The sequence below is a fragment of the Ornithorhynchus anatinus genome, chromosome 12, assembly GCF_004115215.2.
Source record: "Ornithorhynchus anatinus isolate Pmale09 chromosome 12, mOrnAna1.pri.v4, whole genome shotgun sequence".
Lineage (NCBI taxonomy): Eukaryota > Metazoa > Chordata > Mammalia > Monotremata > Ornithorhynchidae > Ornithorhynchus > Ornithorhynchus anatinus.
The window spans coordinates 36522823-36541749 of NC_041739.1; the positions used below are offsets into that span (position 1 = coordinate 36522823).

The 18927-nt window shown below is 41.6% G+C and overlaps 1 protein-coding gene across 3 annotated transcripts in view; it reads right to left on the reverse strand.

Moving 5' to 3' along the window:
* EGF (epidermal growth factor) overlaps positions 1–18927 on the reverse strand; it is a 95264-nt gene that overhangs the window by 40315 nt on the left and 36022 nt on the right. For all 3 annotated transcript variants that reach the window (XR_003763409.2, XM_029077041.2, XM_029077039.2), the window contains exons 7-13: positions 17213–17335; positions 12181–12303; positions 10536–10661; positions 8008–8144; positions 7134–7282; positions 2891–2995; positions 268–491 (exon numbers count right to left, since the gene is read on the reverse strand). Coding sequence is in view for 2 of the 3 variants with exons in the window: in XM_029077041.2 (XP_028932874.1) it covers positions 268–491; positions 2891–2995; positions 7134–7282; positions 8008–8144; positions 10536–10661; positions 12181–12303; positions 17213–17335 (987 nt within the window). In the remaining variant the exon portion in view is untranslated. The remainder of the gene's footprint in view (positions 1–267; positions 492–2890; positions 2996–7133; positions 7283–8007; positions 8145–10535; positions 10662–12180; positions 12304–17212; positions 17336–18927) is intronic.

The window sequence follows — 18927 nt, forward strand, 5'->3', positions numbered from 1 at the left end:
TTGCCATAGCTGCCTAAAACATCCCACCGCCGCATGTGAAATTTAAATCGCTCACTTCTATTATAGAAAAGTTTGAATTAAGAATGATATAGCTTTTTTCAGCTCTCAGCAGTAGAAGTTGTCAAGCTAGGATCGTTTGCATTTGAAGAAATCTACACACTACGTGCTCTTTCAATCGTAAGTATAATGCCTGGCAAATAATAAGAGCTTAACAAATACTGCAATTATTATTATATAAGTAAATAATCAACCACCCCAAAACCTCACCTACATCATTCTGGGCAAGTATTCGCCGTTTAGAGCCATCCAGGTTGGCTGTTTCGACAACGGACTTCTCGGCATCACACCAATACACCTTGTCAGTTAAGTAGTCGATGGCTATTCCACTGGGCCGGATGAGATCAGTATTAGCTATAACCAAACGGTCAAAACCTTGCAGGGAAGAACTTTCAATTCGTGGATTGGTCCCCAGGTCGGTCCAGAATAATCTCCTTTAATCAACAAAACAATCAATAGCATTGACTGAGTGCCTACTGTATGCAGAACTCTGTAATAAGCACTCTGGAGAGTACAATAGAGTTAGAAGACAGATCCCCTGCCCTTAGGAAAAAAACAAATAAAATTGTTAAAAAATGTTTTTTTCATCTTATTGTTAGTAAATCTGCACTGTTTGTATCTGATGGATAAATAGAACACTGCAAAGCAAATTTAAGGACTAGGTAATCTATTTCTTGGACAGCATCTGTTCAAAGCATTTCTAATTACTTGTCAACATTCTTGATAAAAATGTGCAAAGAATCCTGAACTCAGCTCCTTCCAGGAAAAGGAGGAAATTATTAAAGTGGTTTTTCTCTACATAAAATTATATGTATGGTTTAAGGCTTTGGTTACTTATTTATAATTTTAAATGCAATATTGATGCATAGTAAACTCATCCCTCCTGTGAGCTCCAGGAGGGATAGGGATTGTATCTGACCTGCTTATCTCGTATCTATCGCAGTGCTTAGAACAGTGTAGGACACGTATTTGTGAAGGGTAAGCCCTTCACAAATATCAAAGTATCATAGCTATTAACAAGTAACATCGTGATTACTTATTATATAATAGGGCAGATGTCAGTACACATAGAAAGGGCAAAAACCTGCCATCGTGATTGAAATTTTCCTTTACTATAGTTTTTGGTAAGTTCTGGCAAATTGATCATTAACAGTTTAGAATGATGTGACTGACCATTCAGGATTCTTCTGTCCCTTCAAACTTATTCAAAATCTTCAGCATCAATCAGTCTTGAGTTAGGAATTTGTCTTCTATTTTCTGTTTTATGCACTCATCCTTAGTTTCTTTCTTTGAGGGCCCTCACCTCATACTGGGATCCTTTGAGGGAAAGAAGCCCAGGGAAAGATTCCCTAAGAATTCTTTCTAGGGTCTCTTTTCTCAAGGACATTCACTGAATGAACAGTGAGAGGAAGAGAGTACATAATAAATAAGCAAACTTCTTGAGAGGGCTAAAAGCTGAAAAACCACATTGGGTGATGAAAGATACGTGCCATTTAGCTTCCCTTGAGTTTGACTATGGCCACAACCGATGGTGAAGGTTTTTCCTCAGATGTGAGGTGTGGCTGAAAAAGCAGGTGGCTTAAGAGGCACTTTCCTCCCATTCTGTCCATGAGTTGAGCAAAGTATTCCTACAATATTTCCACAATAGGTCTGCTCGGTCACTCTGAGTGCTACCAACGGTGTTTTTGACTAATATCCTGGCACAAAATCCTGTCCACAACCCACAGGGGTGTGATTGGCGTAAGAAACATTTGATCAGGTTAACCATGCGCCAGGGCGGCCTATTGGATCTACCAAACCCTATTAGAAGCCGTTGAATTATGACCTGCTAATGAGGTGCATCCCCTCTGATTGACATCTGCCAGTCATACGCTGCAGTGTGACGCCAGCCTGGGCCCTGGTTCCCTCCCAGACCCCGGAGCCTCGAATGCCCCGGGCCTCCATCTTGCCCGGCATCTCAACTCGTGTGTCCTGAGGCCGAGCCTCCAGGAGGGGACAGAACGTCCCTCCTCACTGTCCCCCAGCACCACCCCCCTTGACACAACACTAATGACTAATACGATTTCACCTAGGAAGACAAATGATCGCAAGCCGACATAAACCTGTTCCTTCATCGGATCATCTTGAAGGACTACACCAAATTAAGGCATCAGAGAGTGAACTGCGCCAATCGTCATAAAACCCACAGTAGGGCAGAGTTTGAGCCCGATTTGCTTTCCCAATAGCAGAGAAAGATTACAAAGGAATTTTTGAGCCTTTTTTGAACCTTTTTTCATTCTTTTTACTTCTCAGGAATATAGAAAATGCATGAAAGGCAAAATTTACTATTTCTAATCGGACTGATCTCTGGAGATTCTCCTTTGGAGTTGTAGGCTTATTTTTCTATTGTTCTATTTTCCTTTGCTTCCTCACTTAATTCGATCATTTTATAGCCAAGAGACAGAGGAGCAACTGGCAGTGGCTGGAATCAGGGTCTAATTAATGGGGTTTTTTATGGTATGGGGTTTTTTACCCCTCGCCTGGGGTATACCAATACCCCGAATGCATCACTGAACAAGCGGTCTGCGTGCGTAACATCTGCCTGCTACTTTACATGAGCGGGTTTCCATTCCTTAGGTGTTTAATTGATCAATTGATCGATTAAATTAATCGATTTAATTGATCAATGGAATTTCTCAGGCTCTCTGATGAAGTACACTTTCAAATGGAATTTAAAGCCCCAGTTAACCCACTAACTAGTCCAAACTCTGCTCAGCTACTTGAGAGACAAATTTTCCATTCTGCAGCATGGCACACAGATACTCGACAAGAACCATCCTCCTGCAGTTCTTACTTAGCCATTGGATGAACAGCAATTCCTCTTGGCTGAGAGATGTCTACAGCAATGATCGTTTCTCTGTGAAGTCCATTCAGATCGCTCCTTTCAATGTGAGATTTCCTGAAATGCACGCCATATAAGTTTAATAATATTTAACATCGGCTTCACTCTTTTCTGTTGCCAGCTACATTCCTGTCTTATTTTGCTGCATGCAATTTTGCATCTAGCAATCAAAGATGACCCAGACACTTGGAACTAAGCCAACCTTAAAATCCATTTTAAATACGGCCTAATGGAAAGAGCACGGAGAGTCAGGGGACTTGGATTCTAATTCCAGCTTGGCCACTTGTTTGCTGTGTGACCTTAGGTAGGTCACTTAACTTCTCTGTGCCTCAATTCCCTCATCTGCATAATGGGGATTCAAAACCTTTTCTCCCTCCTATTTAAACTGTGTATCTACTCCAGTATTTAGTGCTGGGCACATACTAAGCACTTAACAAATATTATCATCATTATTAATATCATTATCGTGAGTCTCATTATTATCAAATATATATATATCATTATCGTGAGTCTCATTATTATTATTATACATATACATATATCACAGATGTTCACATATCACAGTTTTCTGAACACCTGGATAACTGATAAACATTTAGGCTGTTGACTGTTTAGGTCCGTGATGATTTTCTTCCATAAGATTTTGTGGGAGTTGAGGTAGCTCTGTTTTATTACGGATGAGTATTTATACACAAAAGAGCTTGTCCATGGCTGAATCTACCTGCGATAAGGTTGTCGTCAGGTTGAAAACTGTCTCAGAATCACCTGAGTTTTAAGGCCACTAGTGATATCCGACTCAGAAAACGATGGGGATATTTGAGAATTATTGTATTTTTTTGTTGTAATTTATCATGAGGAGGATGAAAAGCAAAAGGGTCAAAAAAAGGAACTGGTACAGGTGGAATTTTTGTTATGAAATTGGATCCTTGTACAACCTTCCTGATCAGCCTAGGATCCTAGTCAATCAATTGCACCTATTGAACGCTGTGTGCAGAGCACTGTACTAAACATGTACCTAATAGATAGCTTATTCCTTAGAGGGCTGGCAGCTCTGCCCTTCTCCACTCACCCTGTTGTCATCTTGCCAGGGCTCTGGGCACCAGCGCTTCAGCCAAGTGGCAAGACAAGACCAAGATGGTGGGAAGACCTGAAATACAGTCTGTCACACAGCTACACATCCTGCCATCAGCTTTACTGAGGCAAACTGGGCCTAATTGACTCATAGATCCAAAACATCATCTGTTGTTTCACTATTTGATCTCACTATTTGATCTTTGCTAGCCTTGGGCTTGAACTTAGCTTAAGTATACCCTGGCAGGTTTGAGGGAAAAAAACACATTTTTCTGCTCCCCTTGCCCACCCATCCAGAAAAACTTTGTCTCCTGAGATTACACTTGCCACACGCAAATGCAGACAAGGCATCATTATGTCTTTGACATCAAGTTAGGAGACAGATCTGGTTTGTGTTGATAAGCTTGGAAACAAGGGTGGCAGAGCTGTGGACTTGGAAATTTTTGCAAGGTTACTTCAGTGCTGCTTTTAACCTAGAGCTGCAACTCACAATACACGAAATGATCGGTGGGCACAAGAGGGAGTGACGTGCATGGGGAAAGCAAGGAGAAAGAGGGGGAAAGAGAGCGAAATAGGAAAGGCAATAAGGAAGGGAAAAAGGAGAGGGAAGGGAAGAGGAGAGGCAGAATACATCCTAGTAAAACTCTGAGAACAAGTGAAGGTCAGAAAGTCTTTTGGACACTCAGTTTGGATAGGATCTTTAGGTTCTTATCAGTGTTGATCTGAGTTTTGTGCAAAATAAGGAAAGAAAAATAATATAACGGGTAGTAGTTCCAGACGAGGAGAGCAAAAATGTATTCTCCAAGCTCCCTGAAGTATCCAGCCTATTTCCAAAATTCCATTAGATTCCACTGGAAAGCAAATATCACTTTCAACTACAGATACAGGGGCAGAGGCAACAAGAGATAAAAGATTCATATATGTTCAATCAAATGCATCCTATTGGGAGTATTTTCAAGTAAACTCTTCAACCTGTTTTCCTCCATTTCATCCAATGAAGCTCTATTGATTCGAAAGATAGTTTGATTATAAGAAAGACCGTTTTCATCACACTGTTTTAGTTAATCAATTAATCGATGGTATGTATTGATTATTTGCTATGTGCTGAGCACTGTACTAAGTGCATGGGAGAGTATTGTATTGAGTTTTGTATTGTACTCTCCCAAACACATAGTACGGTGCTCTGCACACAGTAGGCTAGATAAATTCCATCAAATGATACAATATAAAAGAGTTGGTTCAAATATTCCCTGTCCACAAGGACCTTACAGTCCGGGGGGGGGGGGGAGACAGATATTAAAATAAATTATGCATAACTACATAAGTGCTGAGGTTAATATGTCTGGACGACTGGACTTCAGAATCTGCTTTTCTGAAACACAGCATCCCTTGCATCAAAAGGATCATTCTCAACTGGTTTCCTTTCTATAACTGGATGGAGACCTGACATTTATGCTTTTCCATGCTTTTATAGATTGTGTTTATAGTTAGTTGTCCTTTGTTTAGAAAAAGATAGCTCTGTCGGTGAGTTTCACCTACGTGTGTGTCTGGCTGGTCGATTATTATTAATAATTAAATATAATTATTATTACTATTCACCTGTACAATAGTGATTGAGTAACTGATCTCCCTCTCCTTAACCCTGGGAGATGAGTGAGGCACAGGGACTGTGTCTAACCTCATTATCTTATATCTTTCCCAGGACTTAGTAGTAAGCACTAAATAAATACCACTATTATATTATTATTTGCTGGATGTGCCCTTTTCTCTCCATTTAAATGGCCAACACCCTAGCCCTGGTGCTCATCAAACCTAGCCTGACCACTGTATTTAGCCTCCTCACTGCTATTCCTGCCTCCAGCCTCTCCCTGCTTCAGTTTACACTTCATTCTGCGTATTGCTTAGTGGATAGAGCACGGGCCTGGGAGTCAGAAGGTCGTGGGTTCTAATCCAGGCTCCACCTCTTGTCTGCTGTGTGACCTTGAGCAAGTCACTTCTCTATGCCACATTTACCTCATTTGTAAAATGGGGATTGAGATCGTGAGCCCCATGTGGGACAGGCACCACATCAACCCTATTTGTTTGAGTCCACTCCTGTGCTTAGTGCAGTGGCTGGCACACAGTAAGCGCTTAACAAATACCACAATTATCATCAACATTATTATTATTAATACATCATTTCTCACACATCTCTCCACCCATTAAAAGTGTCATCTTCACATCAACTACAAGTTCCTGATCGTTGATTTTAAGGTGTTCCATCAACTCTCTCACGCTTTCCTGTTCATTCTTCTACTATATCCAACTTACCTCTCTGTTCCTTCAAAGTTCACTGTGACTTGTTCTTGACTCTCCTGCCTATGACCTTCTGGCTCGCTCCCTTCCTCCTGCGCAGAAATGTGTTGCAGAGCAAATCTGCCAGACTACAGTTCTCCCTAACTTCAAAACCCTGCGGAAATCCCACTTCCTCATCATTTTTTTCTTCCCAGGTCATCTCCTCTCTACTCTCATCTCAGGCCTTTTGTAGCACCTTAGTATTTTTGCCCTCATGACCTCTCATCACATCTTTTTTTAAGTGCTTACTATGTGTCAAGCACTGTACTAAGCATTTTTGTACAATCCACTTCCAGACTCCTCCACTTGAGGAAGTCTTCCTTTTATTTGTTAATTATCTTATGTCTGACCAACCCCCAAGCTAGATTTTAAGCTTCTTGCAGGGAAAGATTGTGCCAAGCACTTTGTTCAGTGTTCTGCACACAGAAGATGCTCAATAAATATTAATGAGAGGTCTATTAATGGACTTACTTCCCATCCCTTTGACCACTCTGTTGCCTTTTCTAGGCTCTCTCCAGAACATGCTTTCAAACTGACACTACCATGCGTATCATGTAAATACTTATATACTCTATCTGTTTAAAACCAATGACTTGCACTAATTACACAATTCATATACAAGTCAAAATTGTGACACATAAATTTCCTGAAACCTTTTTCCTCACACTATCTGAAAGGTGCTGAAAAATACCTATTCACGAAGAGCAGAAGAGAGCAGAAGATTTCAGCATATGACAACATTTTCAGATCCTTTTGCTGCTCTGTATTGATGTTAAGGAAGAAAACCTACCCTCCATCAGTCCAGTAGAGTTTGCGGCCAATCCAATCCACAGAAAGACTTTCTGGAAAATCTATTGCTTCGTGAATAATTCTTTCCCGCTCTGAGCCATCCATATTAGCTCTCTCTATCCACTTCAGTACAGTGTGGGCAAAGTAGATCTAGGAAAGCAAAAAAGGGATTCTCGCTTCCAATCATTTAATACATTATTTTTATCATTTCTGAAAAAGAGGACAAATTCTCATCACTTAACTTCATGGTTTTGGTGTATGTTGCAAGTGTATAGTACCTGATGTCTATTAGTAGTAGCAAGAGCATTTATTAAGCATTTACTGTGTGCAGAGCACTGGAATTTCACTGTTCCCTGAATGTTGACTTTTGATCCTGATCAAAACCAAAGTACCGTGTTATCGATCAATCAATGATATTTATTTATTATTTTTAAAATGATGCACAAAATCGGCATTGGCGTTTTAAATTTGGCAGGTACTTGGCTTTGGAAAAGTCTTTATTGGTTGAAAGAAAGAAGGCAATTAATTCCGTTTCCATGGGTGTATCTAGGCAGCTATTTCTCCCCAGACCCCCTAGAACGAGAAAAAGATTCAAGTCTCTGTGGATTATGTAGTCTCAGATTTTGATTTAGGGATGAGGATGTGAAAAAGATATGAAAACAGACATCCCCATGCCTATCACATTGGGGGGTACATAGTTAAGCACTTGAACTAAATGAATTTCAAACCATTTCTGGATCCCTTCATTCCCGTTAGTCCAACAGGCCAGCCAACAGTAATGGCAATGGGGGAAGCAGAAGCATCAAGGTGTGGAGTGAGTAGAGCGTCCTTGTCCTTGCAACACTTCCATCCGCTCTCATTTTTAACAGCCTTACCTTATTTTCGACTGGATCATGATCCAGGGCTAAGACCACTCCCATCTGCCAGTCAAGCAAGCTCCCATAATCCGTCCCATCAAAATTGATGCGTCGGACATCTTGACTATTTGCAAACAGCAAAAATGGAGCAGGTCCTGTTAACCAAAGTGGACACCCAACTTCATATGTGAAATCTTTTAGAGCTTGACAGGCACATAGAAACACACTTCTTTTTCTCATTCTCTGCCTCTTTCTTTCCTAAAATCTATAACCCATCAACAAGATGACCAACGATCACATAAGAATAATAATGATGGCATTTGTTAAGTACTCATTATGTGCAAAGCACTGTTCTAAGAGCTGTGGGGGTACAAGGTGATCAGAATGTCCCACATGGGGCTCACGGTCTTAACCCCCATTTTACAGATGAGGTAACTGAGGCACAGAGAAGTTAAGTGACTTGCCCAGAGTCACACAGTTGGTAAGCGGCAGAGCCAGGATCAGAACCCGTGACCTCTGATTCCCAATGCCGTGCTCTTTCCACTGAGCCACGCTGATGACTGATGTGACTGTCACAGCCTTCTTGTCTCCTGCGTATTGAAATGTGTTAGCCACGTTTATGAAGATAACTGCTAATTGTCATAACCCCCTTAGCCTAGACAGATCAACCAATAAGGCATAATTAGTTGGGGAAGTATTAATAAAACATTTTTTTTCTTCAGGCTCAAATCATTCTGCATTGATGGGCATACAATCAATTAGAACCTATTTGATCCAAAGACACATCAGCAAGAAGCTTTCTGGATTTCTGAGCATAAGAAATCTTGCCAACTCTGAAGATAATGATGACGATGGTATTTGTTAAGCTCTTACTATGTGTCAAGCACTGTTCTAAGCCTTGAAGTAGTTGCAAGTTAAGCAGATTGGACACAGTACCTGTCCCACGTGGAGCTCATAGTCTTAATCCCCATTTTACAGATGAGGTAACTGAGGCACAGAGAAGTGACTTGCCCATGGTCACACAACAGACAAGTGGTGGAGCTGAGATTAGAACCCAGGTCCTTTTGACTCCCAGGCCCATGGTCTATCCACTAGTCCACCTGCTTCTCTGAAGTCTATTGTATTGTACTCTCCCCAGTGCTGACTGCAGTGATCTGCTTATGGTAAGTGCTCAATAAATACCATTGATCAATTGATTGACTCAGTAGAAGTAAAAAAAAAAAATTGGTGCATTAGCATGTGGCTGGGAACTGCAAACCTTTTAGAAGAAATAATAGTGTAATTTGGAAGAAAAGATTAAATGGAGCATGTCATTTTTATTCAGTTTCTCTAAGGGTGAATAACATCTGTCAGGGAATTTAAATTAGGTCTTTCCCTTGAGGGTGTCTGCTGGGTGACCTTAGGCAAATCATTACTTCACTGTGCCTCAGTTCCCTCATCTGCAAAGTGGGGATTAAAGCTGTAAGCCCCATGTGGGACATGGACTGCGTCCAGTCTTATTAGCTTGTATCTACTCCAGGGTTTAGTGCAATGCCTGGTACACAGAAAGCACTTAGTTAATACCAAAAAAATATTTCCAAGCACTCTAGTTCTAGTTCTTTCTTACTGTAGGAATAATATAGAATTTAGGGTATCCACTAACAGCCTCAGTATCCCATTCCAACCTTGCATTTGCCTTAAGATATTAAATTGTTTCAGACTAATTACTGATGGCTCCTAAATAGCCTACCCTTAGCCCACATTTAAGAACATGTGATAATTAAGAAACTGAGGGGGACAGTTTAATTGCCATCTCCTTTTTTTAAAAAAATAACTTGGCTGATCAGAAAACTCAAATTTGTTTCAGTCTCCTGGTTTTAACTTAGAGAAGCAGCATGGTCTAATGGATAGAGCCCAGGCTCAGGAGTCAGAAGCCCTGTGTTCAAATCCTGGCTCTACCACTCGTCGGCTGTATTATCTTAGGCAAGTCACTCAACTTCTCTGTGCCTCAGTTCCCTCATCTGTAAAATGGGGATTAAGACGGTGAGCCCCATGTGGGACATGGACTGTATCCAACCTGATTAGTCTGTATCTGTCCCAGTGCTTAGTATAGTGCCTGGCACATAGTAAGCACTTAACAAATACCACTGTTGTTGTCTTTTGCTGTTGTCGTGTCCGACCCGTAGCGACGTCATGGACGCATCTCTCCCAGAATGCCCCGCTTCCATCTGCAATCGTTCTGGTAGCATATCCATAGAGTTTTCTTGGTAAAAATATGGAATCCATCTATCACTGCCTCCTTCTGCACTATAAACAAGTCTGTGCCCTGGGCTCTCTCCCATTACGCTGTTGCCCAGCACAGGTGGGTTTTGACTAGTAGCAGATTGCCTTCCACTCACTAGCCATTGCCCAAGCTAGGAATGGAATGGGTAGGCCTCTGCTTGACTCTCCCTCCAGTAGTCGAGAACTGGAAACTCTCCAGGTGTGACCCTGAGAGGGTAACAAATACCATTAAACAAACAAAAAACTTTCCAAATGAAAAGACTGCCCACGCCTCCATATCATACCTGTAGCTGTGCATCCCTTTCCATCCTTCTGTAGCTCGTAGCCATGAAAACAACCACACTCCCAGGTCACTGGACTTAAGGACTTGCAAATCTGACTACAGTCACCATTATTGGGTGATGTACAACCTGAAAAAGAGCACTTATTAAGGTCATTCTGGACTGTACAACCATGTTTACGCCAATGAAAACTTACAATTCAAAACTAAGCATAGGATTAAGAGATTTTCTTGAAAACACAGAGCCAGGCAGGCGGACTTTGGACTTTGCCCTCCGTCTACTTCTCTGTGCCTCGCTTTCCTCATCCGTAAAATGGGTATTCAATACTAGTTCTCCCTCCTACTTAGACTCTGAATCCCATGTGAGATGGGGTTCGATTCCAAACTGATTAGCTTGTAAGTACCCCAAAACTTAGAAGAGTGCTTGACACGTAATAAGTGCTTAACCAGTGTCATAATAACAATGATTATCCTTAAGCAAGCCCAGCACTTTGAACAGTGTTTGGCACATAGGAAGCATTTAGTGAACACCACCATCATCATTATTATCAGTATTATCATTCTGATTTCTAGTTTAGGACTCCATCCACCAAGTGTTTCTTTCTTTATCCAAAAAAAAAAATGCCATTTTCATCTATCTTAGCATCACCGAGCATTTGAATACTCTCAGGTTGCTTTCTATTCTATTGCGTACCATGAGGCTAATTGAAATCAAGTGAGATACAGTCACAGCCTGTTCTCAGGGAGTTTGATTTTACTTCCAACTACTGCCTAAAACCTCAAACCCCATTCTTTCAAAGGAGGCTGTTCACCTCAGACAGGGGAAAAGACCCCACACATCCACCAAGAGAGTATAAGTGGATTTCTAAACAGAACTTGCCTTCCCTTCATCTGTGAAGACCATATTAAGTGCTGCTTCTTCATAGTTCCCTATAATAAAGGAGAAACAGCCTCCCCTCCTCTTCTGTATGCTGCAAAACTAGGATTAGGGAAGGGGTAGGTAAAGAAAAACAGATCAGGAGGAGAGCAGGAATTCCTCTGAACCTTCAGCTTTGGTAAGGCTGAATTCCAAGTGCTTCCACCCAAGCACTCAATCCGTCATATTTACTGAGCTAAACACTGTAATAAGCTTTTGGGACAGTACAGTAAAATAGATTTGGTAGACAGGTTCCCTGCCCACAATGAGCTTACAGTCTAGAGGAGGAGCTTACAGTCAACCGCCCTCACTTTTTTGTGTGGCATTCGTTGAGCACTTACTGTGCCAAGCACTGAACTAAGCCCTGGGGTAGATCCAGGGTAATCAGGTTGGACACGGTTCATATCCCACATAGGACTCACAGTCTTAATCCCCATTTTAAAGATGGGATTACTGAGCCACAGAGAGGTTAAGTGACTTGCCCAAGGTCACAAAGAAGTCAAGTGGCAATGCCGGGATTGGAACCCAGGACCTCTGACTCCCAGGCCTGTGCTCTTTCCACTAGGTCAGACTGTTTCTCACCTTCCACCTGTATGTGCCAGTCAGTAAATGTGAGTGAGTCAATTATTACTATGATCATTATTCTAATCAAGATTGCCAATGCAAATTATCACGAGGTGCATTTTTAACTGAACCCGGAGCTTTAACCCAAAGCAAAGGTGAAAATACTTACCACTGCAGGTTCTCCCATCTCTCTCCAGCACTGAACCTTCAGGGCAAAAACACCTGGGACCTTCTGAAGTCAAAACACAACCATGGCTGCACTCCGTGTAATTGCTTTCACAGAAAATGAGTTCTAGTCAAGAGAGAAGAATAGAAACAAGGTTAAATCTCCTATCATGTTTAATCATGGTGTCCTCCATTTACTAAAAATGAGTAATTAATCAAAGGCATTTGGCAAATGAAATGTTATATAAAGAATAAGTTAACGAAGACCTGAAATTAAAAATCAGCATGGCCTTGTGGAAAGGGCGCGGGCCTGGGAGTCAGAGGAGCCAGGCCTTAACCAATCAGTTAATCAATCTAATTTATAGAGCACTTACTATATGCAGAAAGGTGTACTAAGCACTTGGGAGAACACAATACAACCGAATTAGCAGATATTTTCCTTGCCCATAACAAGTTTACCGGCTATAGGGGGTGACCCAGCTCCACCACCTGTCTGCTGTGTGACCTTGGTTGAGTCACTTAACTTCTGTGCCTCAGTTACCTCTTTAAAAGCGGGATTAAAACTGTGAGCCCCATATGGGACATGGGCTACGTTCAATCTGATCACCTTGTATCTACCCCAGCACCTTATACAGTGGCTGGCACATAGTAAGTGCTTAACAAATATCATTTTAAAAAAACACACACCATCCACAAATGTAAAAATAAACATCTTAACAATAATAAGGGAAATAGTTTGGATAAAGCAATTACAAGAGTTGTTCATTCTGAGGTAGTCTCTTATTACAAAAGCCATTGTGTGAGTATAAAGTAATTGATTTAAGCCTTGCTAACTTCATTAAATTGTAGGTGTGGAAGTGGAGACAGACAAAAATGCATTAGCAAGACCGGGTTTATAGAAGCAACCAAAAATATCAGAGACTCGAGTGTGACCCAGTTGATTTTGTTTCTCTTAACCTCCAAGATCCACAATTCATGAAATTTGTCTTCAGTCGATCAATCAGTGGTATTTATTGAGCGCTTACTATGTGCAGAGCACTGCATAAGTGTTTGGAAGAGTACAATACAACAGAATTAGCAGACATGTTCCCTGCCCATAATGAGTTTACAGTTTAGAGGAGGAAATAGGCATTTACATGTATACATAATTTATAATATATAATTGAAAGATATGTACGTAAGTGCTGTGGGGCTGGAGGAGGAGTGAATACCGAACGTCCAGAGTTCACAGATCCAACTGCGCAGATGATGCAGAAGGGAGAGAGAACCAGGGAAAAGAGGGTTTAATCAGAGAAGGCTTCTTGGAGGAGATGTGACCTTAATAAGGCTTTGAGGCGGAGACACTGGTGGTCTGGCATTTATAGAGGGGTAGAGAGTTTCAGGCTCTGGGGAGGTTGGGGAAAAGGGGTTGGAGGAGAGAGAGCTGAGATCGAGGCACAGTGACTAAGCTGAGGCTAGAGGAGCGGAGTCTGTGGGCTGGGCTGGAGTAGGAGATGAGCGAGGAGAGATAAGATGGGGCGAGCTGATTGAGTGTTTTAAAGCCAACGGTGAAGAGTTTCTGTTTGATACGATGGATGGGTGGTCAGCATTAGGTCCTGAGCCTGAGAGTCAGGGGAACCCCCAGAGCTAGCATTGCTGATGTCGGGTAGAGGGCGGGGGCTGATCCAGCTCACCTCATAACCCTGGCTGGACAATGGACACTTGACAAGTGGCATTTGTTAAGCGCCAGGCGCTGTATTAAGCCGTGGGCTGGATACAAGCACAAAGGATTGGACACAGTTCCTGTCCCACATGGGGCCCACAGTCTCAATCCCCATTTTACAGATGAGGGGACTGAGGCCCAGAGAAGTGAAGTGACGGAGCGGATAAGTGGCAAAGCTACGATTAGAACCCATGACTTCCGACTCTCAGGCCTGTGCTCTATCCACTGGCTGTGCTGCTTCTCCGGTATGAATAATAGTTATTTATCATTGTTTATTTAATATTATTTAATATTAATAAAAAATAGTATTACTAGCACCAATAGCATTTACCACCTTCTCTTGACGCACAAATTGACCCACTCAACACTGCCCTCTCCTCATGCATTCAATCGTACTCATTGAGTGCTTACTATGTGCAGAGCACTCTACTAAGTGCTTGGAATCTCGCACCACTAACCTGCATCACCTCAATAAGCTTCCTTTGCTCCTGAGCAAGAGAGTCAGAGCAGTGCTGTTATACTGTGTCCAAACCGCTTACCTTGTAATTACCCCAGCACTTAGTACAGTGTCTAAGCACTTACTAAATACCACATTTATTATTATTATTAGTACTAATCCCTTCACAAAGTCCCTAGCGCTGAATGAAAAAGCCCCCAAAGACAATGAATAGGCATTTACTGAAAACTCACCTCTTCCAGGAGGCCTTCCCAGACTAAGCCCCCTTTTCCTCTGCTCCCCATCCCTATCCCATCGCACCGACTCCCTCCCTTTTCTCTACCCCTCTCCCCAGCCCACAGCACTTGTGAATATATGTACGTAATTATAATTGTAATTCTATTCATTTTTATTAATGAGGTGTATATATCTATAATTCTATTCATTTATAATGATGCTACTGATGTCTGTTTACTTGTTTTGTTGTCTGTCTCCCCCCTTTTAGACTTTGAGCCTGTTGTGGGCAGGATTTGTCTCTGTTGCTGAATTGTACTTTTCAAGCACTTAGTACAGTGTTCTGCACACAGTAAGCGCTCAATAAATACGACTGAATGAATGACTGAATGAATGCTATGATACAACTCCGAATTCTTTATTGCTCTTGATTCTATTTATTGCTCTTGATTCTATTTATTGCTATTGTCTGTCCGTCTCCCCCGATTAGACCGTAAGCCCGTCAAAGGGCGGGGGCTGTCCCTATCTGTTACCGATTTGTACATTCCAAGCACTTAGTACAGTGCTCTGCACATAGTAAGCGCTCAATAAATACTATTGAATGAATGAATTCCCATCTGCACAAGTAGAGAGAAGGAAAAGGAGAGTGCTATCGGTGGCTATTCCCAGAAATGTTTTCTCTACAGAGTATCCTTGGTCTATTTTACCTTTTTCATAGATCCCTGGGATTTTAAATGAAGATATCAGCAAAGAGCCAAAACTGGGAAAACAGAATTTCTGTACCACCTGAACTTTTCCAGGTGAGTTAAAAAAATATGAATATCCAGACCTCAAATAAAACTTGTAATTAGATTAATTTTATGGCATCTCCAGGAGGACTAAGAGTAGCTATGATTTCTGATGGCAGCACTTCAGAGTGCAGATAGAAACTGAGGGAGGAAAATTCTCTCCGATTTTCAGCCGTCTGGCAGATCCAAGGAGAGATGCAGCCGCGGGTGTCAGAACGTTAATGTTTCTACTGCATCGCTGACGAGAGCATGGTTGCGGGTTTACAAAGGTCAGGCTCCTCAAAGGGTTTTAACTTTTTATCACAAAAACTAATCACCTCAATCTTCAATTTTTGAGTAGTGGAGCAAGGAAACCTGACAGCCCAGAAACCTGTTATCAGGAAATGGTGTCATCGGATTTCTGAGCACCAACCCTTTTCAGTTCCTGCTGGCAGTGCTAAAATGGAACCCATTCAGTAATCTCTTGGTCCTGTTCAAGCTAAATTTCCTAATAGGAACATCTTGAGCCAACACTAATTTATTTACAGGATTGTTAGCTGAGGACAAATACATTCTCACAGATTATTTGATGAATAGGATAGTAATTCCATTGGAAGGGAAATGAAAGGCCAATCACTTCTGTAAGAGATTTTTGGTAAAAATGGAAGTGGGTGGTTGAGTTAGGTGTCTCTTCTTTAAAGATGCATTATAGACTATATGGTTTGGGGCAACATTCCATTTGGCCTCAAGGTTCATTCCATATGCTCATCGTCTTCTGATTATTAACATCACAACCTCTTAACCTTTCAGAATTAGATGGGGGTTTCTCCAGGAAGTCTATAACTGAAACAAAGTGTGATCTCCATGTGAGACAGGGACGGTACTGGGCTTGATTAATTTGTATCTACCCCAGCACTTAGAACAGCGCTCAGTGGCAAACATTCACAAATGCCGTAAAAATAGATTTGATAATTAGGGAGGAAAAAAATAAATGTCAGCTTTGATAGTCTGCTAAGTGAGACTGACAGGTCTACTTTAATACTATATCATGTAGGATGCATTTTGGGGGTCACCTTCATGTATGATCATCTAAATTATAATTAATATAATTTATTGAGCACTTGCTGCTGTAGAGAAGCAGCATGGCTCAGTGGAAAGAGCACGGGCTTTGGAGTCAGAGGTCATGGGTTCGAATCCTGGCTCTGCCACTTGTCAGCTGTGTGACTGTGGGCAAGTCACTTAACTTCTCTGTGCCTCAGTTCTCTCATCTGTAAAATGGGGATTAAGACTGTGAGTCCCACGTGGGACAACCTGATTCCCCTGTGTTTACCCCAGTGCTTAGAACAGTGCTCTGCACATAGTAAGCGCTTAACAAATACCAACATTATTATTACTAAGCGCTTGGAAGAATACAACAGAACTGGCAGACATGTTTCCTCCCCAGAAACGAGCTCTCAGTCTTGCCACAAGGACATCTACATACAGAATTGAGGTAGGTAATGAAAATCAAATGCAGCTCCTCAAAATAAAATCAACCAAGTTACTGCAGACTTAGCCAGTCCCAAAAATTTGATCCATGAAAATTAGCATGATTGACCCATTTGGAGTAGGCATGTTATTGGACCAAGGGTCTACCTCATTCATGCACAACCCAATAATAGGAGGTGCAGAACAAATTTTGTGTGAAATTACTATTTTGAGCTAACATTCTCTAGGGAGCTAGCTTTACCACAGAGAGAAATGTAGGGAAACATTTTCAGTGGAAATAATACTGTTTTGAACAGTGTTCTATGTTGTGTGTTTTTTTTTCACACACTCCAATGTTTTCTCCATTTTCTTCATCCTGTATTTTACATTTCTAAGGATATGTGCACACATGTGTACTGCTGTAACTTACCATGACAATTTTTCCCATCAGGAAGCAGAATAAATCCTCTAGGACAAGTACAGTAATAGGATCCAGGGATGTTTTCACAGCCCAAAGTACATCCATGATTCCAAAAGCCACATTCATTGATATCTGACCAAAAAAAAAAACCACCCCAAAAAACAAACAAACAAAAAACATTAATTTGCCTTTTGGCGGGGTAAATAAATCATCCTCAATAATGTAATTACACAAGCTTAGAAAGAGAAGTCCTCATTTGGGAACTTTGTGACATTCTATAGCTTACTGCAGGTAGGTTTTTGCTAGCCCAGGCATATCTAAATTGATGATGAAAAGCATGCCAATGAATGTTTAATATTCATTATCATAATTCAATTTCTCTGGGATGAGGTAGAAAAATAGTCAGTGAAAAACCCAATAGTGGTTCTCCCCATGAACCATGATATAAGAGGCCACTACAAGCCAGTCCAATCCTCTTCTGACCTGAGACAAACAAAAGAACAACAAAGAAGGAAAAAAATGGAAAAGTGGATAGGTGAATAAACAATGCTTAAATAGAAGAAGAATAGGAGAAGCTGTATGGCATATGGCTAGAGCAGGAGCCTGGGAGTCAGAGTGTCATGGGTTCTAATCCTGACTCCGCCATACATCTGCTGTGTGACCTTGGGTAAGTCACTTCAATGCTCTGTGCCTCGGTTACCTCATCTGTAAAATGGGGATTGAGACTGTGAGCCCCACAGGGGACAAGGACTGGGTCCAACTCGATTTGGCTTATCCTCCCCAGGGCTTAGTAGAGTGCCTGGCACATAATAAGTGCTTAACAAATACCATTATTATTATTATTATGAGTGCATTATATAATATGCACAACAGTGATTGGGTTGACTATGAGACCATAAGCACTTGAAGGGGTACAAAAATGCTGAGATGTTGTTGGGGCAATATGACCCTTGAACTAGAAAAAAATGAGTCAGGGAGGGCTTCCTGGTGGAGGCGAGTCTTCAGAAGGGTTTTGAAAATGGGGAGAGCTGGGTCTGGCAGATCTGAGCAGGGAGGGTGTCCCAGATGGGAAGAAGGGGTAAGGAGATGGGAGAGTTGAAAATGAGGCCTAGTGAGAAGATGAGCTTAGAAGGAAAGAAAAAGACAAGTTGGGGTCTAATGGAAAAAGAAAGTTGATAAGAGGGAGGGAGCTGTTGGAGTGCTTCGGGGGCTTCTGTGTGAGCAGAGAGGAATGTGCAGCCATTGAAGATATTGGATCAGAGAATGGAAAGAGAATGAGCAGTTAAAGAAAAACTGAAACTGTGAGCTTTGAAAACTGGGAGTATGTTGGTGTTGTAGTCTTTAATTGGAAAATTAAGTGGAGGTGTGGATTTGGGAGAGAAGATGAGTCCAGTTTTAGACACACTGAGAACTCGATGGGCATCCACATAGAGTTGATCTAGAGACAGGAGGAAATACAAGATTGTTAAAAAGAGGTGAGAGGATAAGGTTAGTTTGATAAATCTGGGAATTTTCCATATAAAGGTATTAGCTGAAGCAGTAGTGGGATCAGATGAGCTTCTCAGGGGACTGAGAGTAAACTGAAAAGAGAAGGGGATCCAGAATAAGGTCTGGAGGGTCATCCACAGTGAGGCGTTGGGAGGACAGTAATCTGCATTTTCCAAAATGACACTACAAATGGTGAGTGCCCATCTATAGAAGTGGACCACTCCAGACACTTGATG